At 31.4% G+C, this 16,276-nt stretch overlaps 2 protein-coding genes across 2 annotated transcripts; one reads left to right on the top strand and one right to left on the bottom strand.

Annotated features, from left to right (window-relative positions):
• Positions 1–1,333: 1,333 nt before the first annotated feature.
• On the bottom strand, positions 1,334–2,722 carry LOC107468081 (pentatricopeptide repeat-containing protein At5g59600-like). Its single transcript, XM_016087318.1, has one exon. It carries the CDS (start codon positions 2,720–2,722, stop codon positions 1,334–1,336), a length of 1,389 nt encoding a protein of 462 aa, XP_015942804.1.
• An 11,027-nt stretch (positions 2,723–13,749) lies between these two features.
• LOC107468103 (precursor of CEP14-like) lies at positions 13,750–14,083 on the top strand. The gene has a single exon (XM_016087339.3). It carries the CDS (start codon positions 13,755–13,757, stop codon positions 14,049–14,051), a length of 297 nt encoding a protein of 98 aa, XP_015942825.1. The 5' UTR covers positions 13,750–13,754; the 3' UTR covers positions 14,052–14,083.
• The last annotated feature ends 2,193 nt before the right edge of the window (positions 14,084–16,276 follow it).

The following is a 16,276-nucleotide window of genomic DNA, read 5'->3' as shown; positions in this document are numbered from 1 at the left end:
CTTTCTCCTGAAAGTATAAAATGTTTGATCGTCAAACTAACTGTTTTAAAAAGTAGCCTATTTGTATAATGATACAATTCTATAAAGATAGATCTAATGGTTACTTAGATTTTTTTTTCATGTTCAATAAGGATTGTCCTTAAAATAAAATTATGTACTATTGTAGTGGGAGATTTCATGTTTTAAGAAAACGTGATATTATTATGCAATAGGCATATTTTGCAAAAGGTCAAGCACATGTGCTCAAGAATTAAGGTGTTTAAGGTCAAAAAGAGTTTTGATAAACACAAATGTGCATTAAAATTATATACATGATTGATTGGCTCTAGTGCAAGTGGGAGATTATTGAGATAATAGTATGCCCAAGATTCAATCTATCATGATTGGCTCTCGTGCAAGTGGGAGATTGTTGGGAATAAGGAGTATGACCACAATCCAATCAATCATGTGTCAAAAATTTGTTATTGTTATTATATTAAAATGTTAATATAATAAAATCCTTGATTAAATTTAGATATTTATCATTGTGATAGTGATCATAATATTGAGAGATAAATCTTTTATAATTTAGTCTAAATTGTTCTTGGTTATAGGATTATTAAAAGGGACATTAATAATCCGGAAAGATCAATATATATATTATGGTCTTCATTGGATGAAGATTAATAAATATCATTTATTAAATTATATATATATATGGTGCATATAGAGATATGGCAATTACGGCATATTTGTCAATAGGATATTCTTAAGATGAACATAGTAATAGAGTTTCCTTTGACCTGCGACTGTCATAGTAATTAACAATGTATTTATTATACTTTGATTCTGGACACCTAATACCCTAGGGTGCTAGTTGAATGGATATTGGGTATGATTTAAATACTTGTAGAATTAATGATTAGTCAATAAGGAATCCGTCAACTCTCGGTAAAGAGTTTGAACTCTATGATTATAATGACTGGGATGAATAAAACCTTGGCCAAGGGGATTGAATAAATGAAGAAATGAGTTTCTTAGGTCATTCAAAGTTCATTATAACAATGGTAACAAGTTAGAGTTTGAAATTTAAACCATACTCTAAAGATTAACCAAGAGTTGGAAAGATGGAATGAATTATACTTTGTTCTTCTGAGGTTCTTAGTAAAAATATATTACTTCATACTATCAGGTCGTTGAAGAGTGTTGCTAGACGCCAACCTTGATTAGTAAATTTAGTATGATTAATTTACTACCCGCTTAGTATTGAACCTATGGGGTCACACACTAACGAGTTTTCTAATCTTTGCTGTAGAATTATTTAATTATTATTTTGATTTGATCAAATAAATAATTATATTAATTCAGATGGAATCGATTCTGTCATTTGCATTGGCATCGTCTTGAGAAATTCGTATGCTTCAACTGTCTTTCCAGAGCGACATAAGAGATCAACAACACAAGCATAATGCTGCAAAGTTGCCTCAATCCCGTAATGTTCTTTCATTAATCTAAATATCTCTAAGCCTTTTTGCACTGAACCACTATGGCTGCATGCTGAAAGAAGACATGTAAAAGTAACTTCATTTGGCTGCAAACCTTGCTCTTGCATTTTTCTAAACAGTTCCAAGGAGGAATCAATCATTCCATATTTTCCATAGCAATCAATCATTGCATTCCATGATGCAACATTCTTATTCGGAATGCTGTCAAATACATTCTGAGCATCTTTTAAATTCCCACATTTTGAGTACATGTCAATAAGAGCACTTGCAATGAAAACATTGAAATCAAACCCCTTCCTTAGTATAAATCCATGAATTTCTCTTCCCCATATAATATAACCTGATGATCCACATGCAGGAAGCAGTGCTGCAATAGTTACTTGATTATGTTGAATCCCTGAATTTAGCATCTCCCGAAACAACTTCAATGCTTCCATGTCTTTATGATTCTGCACAAAGCCAGAAATCAATGCATTCCACGCAACCAGATCAGGAACAAACCCCTCTTTCTTCATTCTATCAGCGAAACCAAAAGCCTTGCTGGTATCCTTCGACCGAGCATATGCACCGATCATAACATTCCACGTGAACTCATTTGGCTCCAATCTTTCCAACTTCATCCTCTCAAACAACACCAACGCCTCCTCAATCTTCCCTGAGTTACAAAACCCACAAATCATCGATGTCCATGAGGCAACATCTCTGACAGGCATTATATCAAACACTTGGCATGCATAAGAAACCAGTCTACATTTACAATACATATCTATGAGAGCATTGGCAACAGAGACATCATCATGAAAACCCATCTCACAAGCCATGGCATGAACCTGCATCCCCTTGTTCACATCCATTAACCCCACGCAGGTCTTTAGAACAATGGGAAAGGTGAACTTGTTGCCCAAGTGACCAAGCTGACGCATCCAACGAAAGTACCAAAGTGCATCATCATAGTAACCGTTATAGGCCAAACCAAGAACCATCCAATTGAAAGCAAAGACATTTGGGTTCTCAATTTTTGTGAACAAAAGCCTTGCTGATTTAAGATCACCACAACCAGCATACATAGCAAGGAGCTTTGAACTCAGAGAGAAAGTGTTCATGTTGGTTCCAGAAGTCAGCAACGTGGCATGGACCTGCATGCCAGCTCTCAAGCCTTTGACCTTCAAGCATTTTTGCAGAAACAAAGCAAATTCACGAGGAGACGATTGCAACTTTCCAAATTGCCAGTTTTTCATTGTACCTTGATTTATTTAATGATATCAACATTGAAATTTGAAATGGCGAAGTTCTGCAATATGAATCAATATCTAAAATTAAAGGAAACTGCATATCAAAATTATACAAAATAAATTCATCAATCAAATGCATTAGCCGGGAGTCGAACCCGACTCTATTACTTAGAAGGCAATTATCCTAACCGTTGAACTACAAACGATTTATTGATGGGTCTTTGCGTCTTTTCTAAAACATTCTATGGATCTTGTACATGAAAGAAAGAGTTCAATTGTTTGTTACTCATGGTTCTCCTTTTTCACTAAGTATTTGCAATTCCACTTAAATATTGACATCTTTATTTTCTACTAAAATTTTATATAAATATGTTATATCTGCGTGTCAAGTTGTTATAATAATGTGTCACTAGAACTGCAAATAGTTAAAAGAAATAAAAGGTGTTACTAGATAGATTTAAATATAAAAATTACTTTAGATAATTAAGGGTTAACTATCAAAAATACCCCTTAATTATTCAAATGCTGACAAAATTATACCCGAATTTTATTATCGACAAAAATGTCTTTAAATAATTTAAAAATACAATAAAAATACCTAGTAGTAAATATGTATTTTTAAAAAATACCTTAAAGATTGAATTTTATTGTAATTTTTTGCAAGCATGATTAGAAAAATGAGATATTATTATTCTTAAAATTTGGTAATTTTTTGCTAAATATATATATTTTTTGTGAGTTTTTAAAAGTATTATTGGTTGTTAACAAAAAAATTATATACTTAACAAAAAATCACCAAATTTTAAGGATAATAATATCTCATTTTTCTAATCATGCTTGCAAAAAATCGCATCAAAATTCAATCTCTAATGTATTTTTTGAGAAATACATATTTAATGTTAGATAATATTGCAAAAAAACTAACATTAAATATGTATTTCTCAAAAAATACATTAGAAATTGAATTTTGATGCTATTTTTTGCAAAAATGATTAGAAAAATGAGATATTATTATTCTTAAAATTTGGTGATTTTTTGTTAAGTATATATTTTTTTGTGATTTTTTAAAAGTATTATTGGTTGTTAACAAAAAAAATTATAAAAAACTATATACTTAACGAAAAATCATCAAATTTTAAGAATAATAATATCTCAATTTTATAATTATTCTTGCAAAAAATTGCATCAAAATTCAATCTCTAAGGCATTTTTTGAAAATACATATTTACTGTTGGATATTTTTGTTGTGTTTTTAAATTATTTAAAAATATTTTTTTTGATAGTAAAATTCGGGTGTATTTTTGTCGACGTTTGAATAATTCGGGAGCATTTTTGGTGGTTAACCCGATAATTAAATTTCAGCAATCAACATTCAACATGGTTTCAAAATGAACCAATCGAAAATATATGTTAAACACAAAATCTGACCATCATTCACTAAAAGTTTCATATACTTAATTGAAAAAAAGAAGACAAACAAACTAAGACTTTATATACAAAATTTGACATAAGGAAATCCTTAAATCTATTACTAAAGAATAATGCATACGCATATATTTGCTAAACAACATTGTGAGAAGAATCATATTGCATTATTTGCATGTGCGTCATGAGTCTCATTAGTTGTTGGGACTTTATGATGCCAAAGGAGGCAAAGAAAAGAGGTAAATCGGTAATTAGGTAACCAATGTCGTCAAAGGTGGTGACATGGGTGAATGATTCAAGGCTTCTGTGCATCCATTCTTTCCAGCATTTCTTCTTTTTTTCTTTTCTTGCTTGCGCTTTTATTATCACAATTCACACAGAGTGCTTTGGTGACTTTTCTTATCTTTCTTTCTTTAATTTATTGAACGTCATGTGTTTGTATTTTTAAAGTCAACAATCGCCGACTTTAGATTTCTTCATTGCATGAGCTATTCTTTTCACTCAGAATAATATCTTCAAAACGGATTTATGTGTGTTAGAGCCTGGATATCATGAATGCACAACGGTGTAACTGTATATAACTAGCTATAACTAACTACTCACATGTCTCCATTAATCGCGCTTGTCTTATTACTAACGCCGTATAATTATGGGATGTGAGTAGTCACGTGGGTTTGGTATATATATTCAAAACAAAAATATTATTTATACATTAAAATTAGTCATTAAAATCAGCCATCAATGTATTTATTTATAAATACATATGTAATTTAATTTATTTTTAATGTATATTTATATTTTAACATATATTTTATACTAGTAATTGATTTTGGTAACTGATTTTGATATATACATAACATAATTCTATTCAAAAATACTTGTTACATATTTTATTTAACTCATTTTTAAATATATTTTATGAAGGATTAATTTAATAGTATAATTTTTTATACATATATGTAACATGATTGATATATATTATTTGACTTGTGTCAATTACTTGATATATATTCTTTGAAAAACCCTCAAATTTTAATGTAAATTACCGACACTAAATGGTGCAATATAATTAAGTTGGTTTATTTATGTTCTATACTGATCACTAGAATCTTCCAAAACTTTTTTCTCTCATTCCAAAACCCTCTAAAACCAAGCATGTAACACACCCTTAAAATTAATTTAGAGATCCCAGTTTGGTTAAGTGCCGCTTAGCTTTCTCAAATAGTTTGATCATTAATCCCAATGAACTTTCCATACTAGGATATAATAACACAAGATATATATCTCCATGCTTATGCTTCGGAAGATTTCTAAATTGCCAAAGGTTACGGTGTTATTAGTCAGCACTTGAACATGCACTGTGAATATAAAGTTGTATAACAGGAAATTATCACATGGGGTCTGCTTACAGTGTTGGAGTTAGAAAAAAGGACAATTATATGTATCATTAGCTATTCAAGTGTAATATTAAATGATAATAACTGTTGATATTTAATCTTAATTCTCAATTATAGATATGTTGTTGACTTTCTTTGCTTTCACGAGAAAGATTCCCATATATATACGACTGTGTGGCCAGTTCTGCAGTTTGTCTCATACAAATATATGAACATGATGAATGAATCATTTTGTCAAACCTTTGAACCGTACGTACTTTACTGTTTATAATTTAATTTTCCTCGTGGTTACTTTGGACCAGACCATGTACGTTATAATTAAGAAAAAAAAGTTAGAAAATCAGTAAATTAAAATTTATTATTTTTAGTTAATAATTAATAGCTAAATAAAAGTGCAAGTCAAAAATAATAAATTTGGTTAGTTTTTAATTTTTTCTTTTAAAAAAATTGATACGAGAGAAGAATGCCATATATATAAGCTAATCTAAATTGTAAATGGCAACGTGTACGTAATGATAAGTAATACTAAAGAATTAATATTTATTAAAAAAATATTAAAAAATTATCTGAATTTATTGTTTTTAATTATTATTTAGTTATTAATATTTAAAAATATAAAATAAAATATGTTGTTAAATTATTAAATTAAAAAAATTAGATTAAAATAATTGAATTGATAATTAAGTATTAATAAAAATAATAAATTTTGATGGTATGGTGGCTCTTAACATTTTTCATTTTTTAGCCAAAATAAAATATTTAGATTATTTATCTTAAATTTTAAATTTTAACTCATAAATTTTTAGCTCTAAAGAATGCCATATATATAAGCTAATCTAAATTGTAAATGGCAACGTGTACGTAATGATGATAAGTAACAGGGTTAAGTTTGATTTTGGTCCTAACGTAGAGGTCGAAAATCAGAATTGTCTCCAATTTTTTTTTTGTGAAATGGTCTCCAAAGTTTCAATTTGTTTTAAAATCGTCCCTCGAATAAAAATATTCTCCTCCCTTTACCCCACCACCACCACTACCACCACCACCAGTACCACCAGTATCATCATAGTCATCATCATCTTTATAAGAATTTTCTCCAAAATCAACCGGAAGCCCAAACTGAACAAGAACCCACCACTACCATCATCATTATCATCATGGCCTCATCATCATCATCATCAGAAAATTCAAACAATATATACTCTGAACAATAATCAACAAATTCAGTAACAACAATATTCCAAATTCAAGTTTCAGCAACAACAATATTCCACAACAAATTTCACAAAAAATCCAAAATTTCACAAAAAATCCAATTTACAGAAGAAGAAGCTAGTGGTGGTACGGTGGTGCAATGCGGCAGGATGGCAGGGCAGCAGGGCGGCGAAGAAAAAAAAGAAGAAGCTGGTGGTGGGGTGCGATGCGGCAAGCGGCAGGGCAGCAGCGCGGCAGAGCGGCGGTGCGGCGGTATGGCGGTTCCCCTTCTCTCCCCCTTCTCTCCCTCCCCCAACAAACTGAAATTTTGGGGACTATTTTGTAGCAAAAAAAAAGTTAGGGATGATTTCGATTTTCGACCTCTACGTTGGAGACCAAAATCATACTTAACCCTAAGTAATACTAAAGAATTAATATTTATTAAAAAATATTAAAAATTATCTAAATTTATTATTTTTAATTATTATTTAGTCATTAATATTTAAAAATATGAAATAAAATATATTGTTAAATTATTAAATTAAAAAAATTAGACTAAAATAATTGAATTGATAATTAAATATTAACAAAAATAATAAATTTTGATGGTATGGTGGCTCTTAGTATTTTTTCATTTTTTAGCCAAAATAAAATATTTAGATTATTTATCTTAAATTTTAAATTTTAACTCAAATTTTTAGGTCTGAATTTTAAATTATAAATTTTAAAATAAAATTAATTCGTTATACTTTCTCATAACCATAATATAGCATAATTGTTCAATAAAACAAGTAAGTACTTCTGATATTTTCATTACAAGATGAAATTCATACAATTTTCAGCAGAAATTATTGACATATGAACATATGTTTTGCCAATGAATTGCTTTTCTAGAGAAAGAAACGAGAGGACAAAAATGTATTGGTTATTAATTTATGTTACAAGATATTATACCTTCAATAATGTATTTTAATAATTAAATATAGTAATCTTACTTTAATTTCTCCCTTTAAAAGAAAAGTTTGAACCAATTTGGATTGAATTAGTTCAGTAGTTAGTTATCTTATATATTTAAACAGTGTAATTATGTATTATTTAAATGTTGTCCTTTATTCAATTTTAAAAAAAATAAATAAATAATTTTTTTAATTTTTTAAACAACTAATACATGAAAATAAATATTTAAATTAATTAAATAATTGTAACCAAAAAAAAGTTAATTAAATAATTATAAAAGCTGACTAAAGGTTAAATTTTAAAAGATACTTAACATTTTTTATATTTATTTAAATAAATATTAAAAATTCTAATCTTGCAAATTAAAAAATATTATAAAATTTAAATTAAAAAAAAATTAAAACAACTTTTCTCTCTTCCTCGGGAAAAGGTGCTATGAAGAAAATGATTAATTTCTCCTAAGCCTAAACCTGCTTGCAAAATTTTATATATAATGTAACATACATATATAATGACACGATTACCTTTAATTAGTCGTCGTACGAATATATATTGATAATGTAACAAAAGAATCCTCATTTATTCGTTATAAAACAAATAATTATATTGGACTCTAATGTCTAATCCATCGTCATTAGTGGGTATTTAATAAAGCCCAGGGTTGTTAAGGTTTATCCGTTTATGAGTCCACGTCTGGTAGTGTCTTCCTTCAATTAGTTATGCGCCTGCAAATATCTGTTCGATAATTTATTAATCCTTCAAACAACATGCATAAGATTATATTATGTTATACTTGACTAATGATTATTATTTATCTATAATTATATTATGACATATTCATTTGACAGATAATAAAAATTTATACGATTAAGACTTCAACTAATGCTAAATGCCCATGACACTGAGAGTGAGGAAAAAGTTATTGATTAATAATAGGGAGAAAGTATAAGAGGTTTACCTAGAACTTTTTAATTTTAATATGGAGGAAGGGTTGGTGTATAGCAGAGTTATGAAGGTATATGGTATTTTACTAAGATATGAAAATTGTGTAAGACAAATCGGATCGTCCGATTGGAGGTATTGAAAATTTTGGGTTCGATTTGTGTACTGACAGAAAATTCTAAATCCGATTTGTATAAATTTTGGGTCCGATTTGTGTACTAGCAGAAAATCCTGGGTTCGATTTGTGTACGGACAGAAAATCTACTATTTGTGTACAGACAGAAAATCTACTATATCTCCTCAATACTCCATAACTCAGCATAACTCACATATCAATCTCATATAAAAAAAATTAGCCGTTTACCTAAGCTTTTATTAAATTAAGGGGCACCGTGATATGGTGAATGCTATGGTGCCTAAAAGGTGGTGCCTATTTACTAAAAAGAGTTAAAAGTTATTATTTTATTTAAAAGATATAAGAATAAATAATTTTAAAAAATCAAAACTTACTATAAAAAATAAATTAGACAAATTTAAACGAAAATTCATAGGCAACATAGAATTAGCCCCGTAATATATCCTGTTAATATGCATGAGCCATACTACCTATATGTAGCTATCTAAATAGAAAAAATAACCATTTGTACCCATGAACTTTACGAACGCTAACAAAAGTATCCATTAAAGAAGGAAATTAACGTTGTATCCATCAAAGATGGATTCCGTACGACAAAAGTAGCCAAATCCTAAATTTATGTTGACTTTTTAATAAAATTTTAGAATTACCCCCACCATTATCTTCAACCCCTCCTCTCTTCTTTCCCAAATCTCAAATATCTCCATTGCCTAAAAACCCTAATCTCAATACCTAAAAATCCCAAATTATCATTTTTCTAACCCTAATCTCAATACCCCTTTCAATAAATTTCAACCCTCTCTTTATTCTTTTCAATTTTACCACCTCCTTCATCAACACGTGTTGATGGTGTATTGAGTTTGTGCTTCCACCACTGCCGCCGGCAGAGCCTTCTCCTCCTCCTGCTGTAACTTCCGGCTGAGAGCAGTTTTGGAAGACGTAGTCTCCCAATGAATTGGTACCGTATCATGATGATAATCGGCGAAGGAGTGTCCACCGAGGAAGTTCTCGAGTTTGGGTTGTTGGTGATGGTGGTGGTGGTTGTTGTCAACATTATTGTTGTTGTTGCATGAAGTTTTCAATTGCAGGTTTTGGTTGATGTAGTTATTCTCCTTCCAATCTATGATGATAAAGGAAAATTAAAAAAAAGAGTAATTTATAATAATAATAATAGAGAAATTAAAAGAGAAAAGAAATTAATAAACCTTGTTGAGTAGAAACGTGATGATGATTGTTGAAGGGTTCTTGATAGATGGGAAAAGGAGGGAGGTTGAGAGTAGTAGTAGCATGAGTGGAAGGAGTGAGATCGAAGCAGTTTCCATCATCAGCAACAGTTACATCATCTTGTGCAGTGAGATTGAATAGCCCAAAACGAGTTTGATGATGATGAGTAGTAGTAGTGTGTTGTTCTTGAGGGGAGAGAGAGAGAAACCCAGCAAGTTCATTGAACCATAGAAGAAGAAGAAAGGTTAAATTGCTGAATAAAGAGAGGGTTGAAATTTGTTGAAAGGGGTATTAAGATTAGGGTTAAGAAAATGATAATTTGGGATTTTTAGGTATTGAAATTAGGATTTTTAAGAAATGGAGGTGTTTGAAATTTGGGAAAGAAGAGAGGAGGGGTTGAAGATAATGATGGGATAATTTTGGAATTTTATTAAAAAGTCAACATAAATTTAAGATTTGACTACTTTTGTCGTACAGAATCTATCTTTGATGGATACAACGTTAGTTTCCTTTTTAATGAATACTTTTGTCAGCGTTTATAAAATTGATGGGTATAAATAGTTGTTTTTTCATCTAAATATATAACTCTATAATCTTGTGACCATTTCACAGGCGGCTATGCCATATATAGCTAGGTAAAACATATATATTTATATAAAAATCGTATTTATTAATATGGAAATCATGACGGCATAATATCAAAGTGATTATGTGAATGTGATGCTGCTGATGTCATTAATGATGTGTATGTGTAGTAGGCTAAAACAGCTAGCTACAGGTAGAGAAGACTAACAACATACCTTGATCAATTAGGTTCAAAAATGGTACCTGTTTTGAGTGCAAGTAAGATTATTAACATTTTGATCGCATTACAAGCGTCATCACCATACATGATGTTAAAACCTGTGGCAAATTATATATCAAATGATCATATTAAGAGTTAAGTATTGACTAAATAGAATAATAACTCTTTTATGGGTTAGTGGATTAATATTGATGGTCATGAAAGTGAGAGTAACTTACAGCTCGGCTCTTATTGTCGGCACCTACACGGCTACAACAATACGCGGCTTCCTTTCCTTTCGTCTCTACCAAAATACCAAACCAATCACTTTTTTTTTTCTCATCTGCTGTACACTATGTGAACTATTCATTACTCACAAATTATTATTTAATAATTAAATTTTATTTTTTATGTCTAATTGCTAAAAAATATTAAATATTTAAAACTTGTTATAAAAGATAAGTTTGGTAAAAAATTGACATTTGAGAATTGGCCATAATTACTACCTCCAGTTTCGTTTTTCTTCACACCCTAAGATGGTGTTGCCGGCAACAACCACCATCTTGAATACTGATTGCTTTCAAACTCTACAATATGATGAAATGACGAGTAAATATTCATAGTCGTTCTTGAGATTCACGCAAATACTCATAATAATTCCTAAGATCCCGATTTTTTCATTGTAGTCCTCCAGATAGAGCTCCGAGTACTTAAAGTGATCCCTAGCCATATTTCAGGTGATGAGTCATCACCGGAGCACTGACGTGGCCTCGGATTGCCACGTTGGAGGGTCCAACGACTAGCTGAGCTGGCTAATTTCCAATTTGTACCGATGTTGGTTCTTCGTATTATATATAACCCTAAATCCCCAAATTTTCATATAATTCATCTCCTCTCCGACTTCATCTCTTATTCTTTTTCATACCCTTGAACTTCACGTTGTGATCTTCGGGAATGAAGCTTCACCACCTTCCCAGCCATCTGTAGCATCATCATAAACAGAACAATGCCATAGTTAAAGGAGAACAATGCCATTCAGTTCCTAAAAGAAGCAGTCTAGGAATATTGAGGGTCAAGCATATCGAAAAATGTCAAAACAGAAAGTAACAAACCATTCTCCAAACCAAGTTTTCAGGACCCAATGATTGAGCTGGACAAGGATACAGAAAATGCCTTGAGTACTGGAAAACAAAATAAAAGCAATTAATGCCAAATAGGAAAGCAAGACAATGAACTAATATCAATTTTAGAAAAATAACAAATATGCAGGGTGATTAGTGGTTATATTGCACGGGGCATAAATTATGCTTAAACTTGCCATTGGATCCTTACAGTTGAGCCGGTTGCAATCAACAAAATCTGGTAACTGAATGTATCTCCTCCTGCTCTTGTCAGAGATTTTGCAGCAAGGTCTGCTTTCACTATTTCTGTGCTAAGAATCAACTCTATACCTGCAATCAAATATTTAAATTTGCATTTAGAAAATCATTATTAGGGACCATTTTTCTAATTTACTCTTGTTTTCACTTAGCATGAGAGCCTAGCTGTCCTTAAAACTATCCAATAATTGTGCTGAACCAAACGTAATAATCACCTTCCTCATTATACTACTCAGGAAGCAATCTTTTTCTTCCACTTCCAACACAAACATGGAAACCAGGAAGTCTAGCAGGGGCTGCAAAATCCAATGGTCACATCAAGATAATTATAGCATAGAGGGAGAGAGAATATCACAACTTACACTCAGAAAAAAGATAAGTCTTGCTTAGTACAGGACGTTCATAAGGTGCTACCTACAGAAAATACAAAAAGAAAATACAAGGGAACATGTATTAAGACATAATGTAAAGAAAGCCTACTAATGCATTAAAAAAAATTAATCACCACAAGAAAATATATTTTTTCAATCCTGCATACAACTCCCTGTTTCATCCCTGTTTCATTCGGGTTAAATAGAGCAACCCCACAAATCCCAGCCAGCCTTCAAACCCTAGACACTACAATGACACCAAAACTCCATAACCTCAACTATACTAACAACTTGCATATCATCAATCAACACTGTATTGAAAAAAAAAAAAAGAAGGTTACCTTGAGTCCGATCACAAAGTCAGAACCTCGTGCTTATGGTGGTGAAGGAGGGAAAGAACGATAACAACTTCTGATCGGATTATTTCTTCTCTCAAATTTTTCTAAACCCAGCGAATACAACCCTATGGCTACGCCATTGACGGGGAGATGAAGAAGAAGTCAGAGGATGGAAGAAGAAGAGACGAGTGAAGTGAAGTGTTTGTGTATGGCGTCGTTTTTGGCTTTCAAGGGCGCCAAACCTAAAACGACGACGTTTTGGACCCCTCCCACGTGGCAATCCATGTCCACGTCAGCACTTCGATGATGAGTCATCACCTGAAATATGGTCAGGGACCAGTTTGAGTGCTCGGAGCTCTATCTGGAGGATTACAATAAAAAAATCAGGATCTTAGGAATTATTATGGATATTTGCGTGAATCTCAGGAACGACTATGAGTATTTACTCTACGATAAAACCCAACTTAAACTACATCCAATTACAAGGCATTAATTATAGTGGACCCTTGGTGTAGAAAAATGAAAACATAGCTAGGAAAGTGAAAGGAAATTACCAAAAGGACTAGGCGGCGGCTTAGCTAGCCACATGGCTATTTTGGAAATTTGAAATTCAATACCAAAAGAACATTGCTCCCTATTCTGACTAGTATGATAGTATGAACATGACCCTTGTTTTATTAAATTAGTTTACCATTAAACATTATTCCACACCGTTTTTCAAACTCCAAATTCTTCTCTTTGACTTGGCCACTCCTTAAAACTTGGTCTCCAAGCTCCCTCCCTCTCTCTTTCCTTCTCTCTATATATTTCAATGCTCTTACATTTTTCACTCACACTCATAATCCTGATATTATTATTCTCCCAACACTTGCTTTTTTCTCATTCCTTCTCATCATGCCTCGCTTTGTAACCTTGCTTGTTCTGTTCTTAGTTATCTTCTCTGCTTCCATGTGTTGTTGTTCAGAAGCTAGAAAACTTCAACTCAGGGAAAACAGGGAAATCAAGGTTGTTGACCCTTCTCCAAAGAGCAGCTTGTTCTCCAGCTCCCTTCCAAAGGGCACCGTGCCGGCTTCCACACCGAGCAAGAAGGGACATGCCATGGAGGTTGATGAGAAGCTCATTGCACGAAACCTCATTAGTGTTGAACGAGTTCTTCTCACATGTGTCCCTAGTCCTGGTGCTGGCCATTGATTCATTTTCATTCCTTTCTTTGTTAATCACTTCACAACACATTTTTTTATTTCTTCAACTTTGTCATATTCTTATATTATTACTGATCCGTCTGTTGGCTATAATTCGGCTCAGGTAAAACTATAAATCGGAATATGATTAAAACTAAATAAACACGTGATATTCAAGAGTACGTGGAGAGTACGTACTTTAATCTTCTAACAGACTTATCCTATCAAATCAAATAACTACGTGCCAACAGGAATCTCTCCGTAAATCTCTCTAAACAAGCTCATTAAAGAGCAGTTACCACAATATTAGATCCACTAAGTAACCACAACAATTCTATAAATATATCCACTCTTGACATGAAAGAGGTACACTATTCATTCTGAGTAATTTGATATTCATCTTCTACTCTTACTAACTTGCGTTGGAGTTTCTTTGCAGGTCCCAACCTCCTCCAGTGTTCCTTGACGGCTGAAGTATAGCTCGGCGTGTGCGCTCTTAGGACAGAAAGCTCTATACACACGGAAGAAGGAGTTATACCTCGACTCAGATTACTAAACAGGAACAATTACATATTTTTTTTCTTTATATAGTTCAAAATGAAGACTATAAACATTAGCAGGAAACTAAGAATAACTAGGGAGGGATATAATTGAACTGTGTAAAGATGTAGATTAAGATTTGTAGTGTATATGTCTCTGTTTTCCTCTGTTTTTTGATTCTCTCCATTCCCTTGATGAGGTGAAAACTATATATATGTGCAGTTTCAATTTTGTATTCTATATAATATGATCAACTTCTGTAAAGCTTTGTATAAATATATTTTTTACATCCGGATATGTTGTTAATTATGTATGTAGGTATTAGGACATGTAGGGTTTGCCGAATGGAAGAAATGTTGGCCATTCAATCCGGTTTTATAATAAAATAAAGAAAAGTCTAGGGGCAGCAATTTTTTTGTTTTTTGCATGGTCAGTACTTAATTATCAAAATAAAAGTAAGTAATCTCCTACTATTAGATGTAATCTTACACCATTCAAAATACTATTGATGATCAATTGATGATTACAAAACACTAAAATTACTGGCCTCCTAGCATTCTTCATCAAATAATTATGTACAAACAATTGCTTTTTATTATATTATATTATTATTTGACCAAATAACCTTAAAATTAGGTGAACACTCACATGCATACGTTTTTTATGCAAAATTGATAATTGAAAACTGTTAAATAACAATTTAATTAAATATGTTAAATTATCTAAAAATTCTTAAATCTTAATTAACAATTTTATATAAAAACAACTGCAAATAAATTTTTATATTAAAATTATCAGCATTTGTGTATTACAAAAAGCAATGCAACTAAATAATAGTGAAATATTCAACTGCTAATAAAACAGAGGGTTGGGGAGAAATAGTTGGTCCATAAAAACTAAAAAGGCTACTCGTACGTGTAAATATACTAAATAATTATTTCATAATTACAAATTTACAACTAATGTTGGGATGTCAAAAGAAATCTTTCAAATTTCAATTTGCATGCTAGCCATGCTAACTAATTAAAACAATTTTTGTCAATCCAATAATAATTCTCAAAAACAGGTTAGATGTGACTATTTATGAGGCAAAGTTAGATATTTCTGTTAAAGATTATTAGGGTATATCTTAGGGTGAAGCACATATAACATTAGCTTAATTCTTTGAATATTTGGCCACGGCAAAAAATACAACGGAAATAGAATTCTTGGAGTGCAAAGTTGTTGAATGTGATGCCTAATATATAACCCATACTGTAGCCGATTTTAGAGGCCAGGGCAAAGTAGGTGAGATCTTCAATAAAATTTAAAGTAACAGAGAAACAGGAAAAAAATGGCGTTGGATATGGGTTCTGGTAACACAAACAAGTAGTGGTCTTCCACTTGGGTTGCATTTTGGCGAAACTATGACGGAGAAAACGCGTCCAGTAATAAATAATATTAAATATAATATATAAATATAGCTTAACCTAATCAGAATCACTACCCAACATTGTTTGTAGGCACCACTTAAATAAACATTTAAAAAATAACTTTATGGTAAAGACGCCTATGTGGCAAAACCTAAACCACACATTCTAAAACCATACTTTTCACTTAAAACCGTAACTCTTTACAAAGAAAAGCGTCATCTAATGGAAAAAAGTAAATTAGAAGATTTAAGAGAAGAAATAATTAAGTTATCAAAATTAATAG

This window comes from Arachis duranensis, chromosome 10 (assembly GCF_000817695.3).
Source record: "Arachis duranensis cultivar V14167 chromosome 10, aradu.V14167.gnm2.J7QH, whole genome shotgun sequence".
Classification (NCBI taxonomy): domain Eukaryota; kingdom Viridiplantae; phylum Streptophyta; class Magnoliopsida; order Fabales; family Fabaceae; genus Arachis; species Arachis duranensis.
Note: the sequence above shows the minus strand (reverse complement) of the source record. Positions and strands in the feature narration are given on the sequence as shown.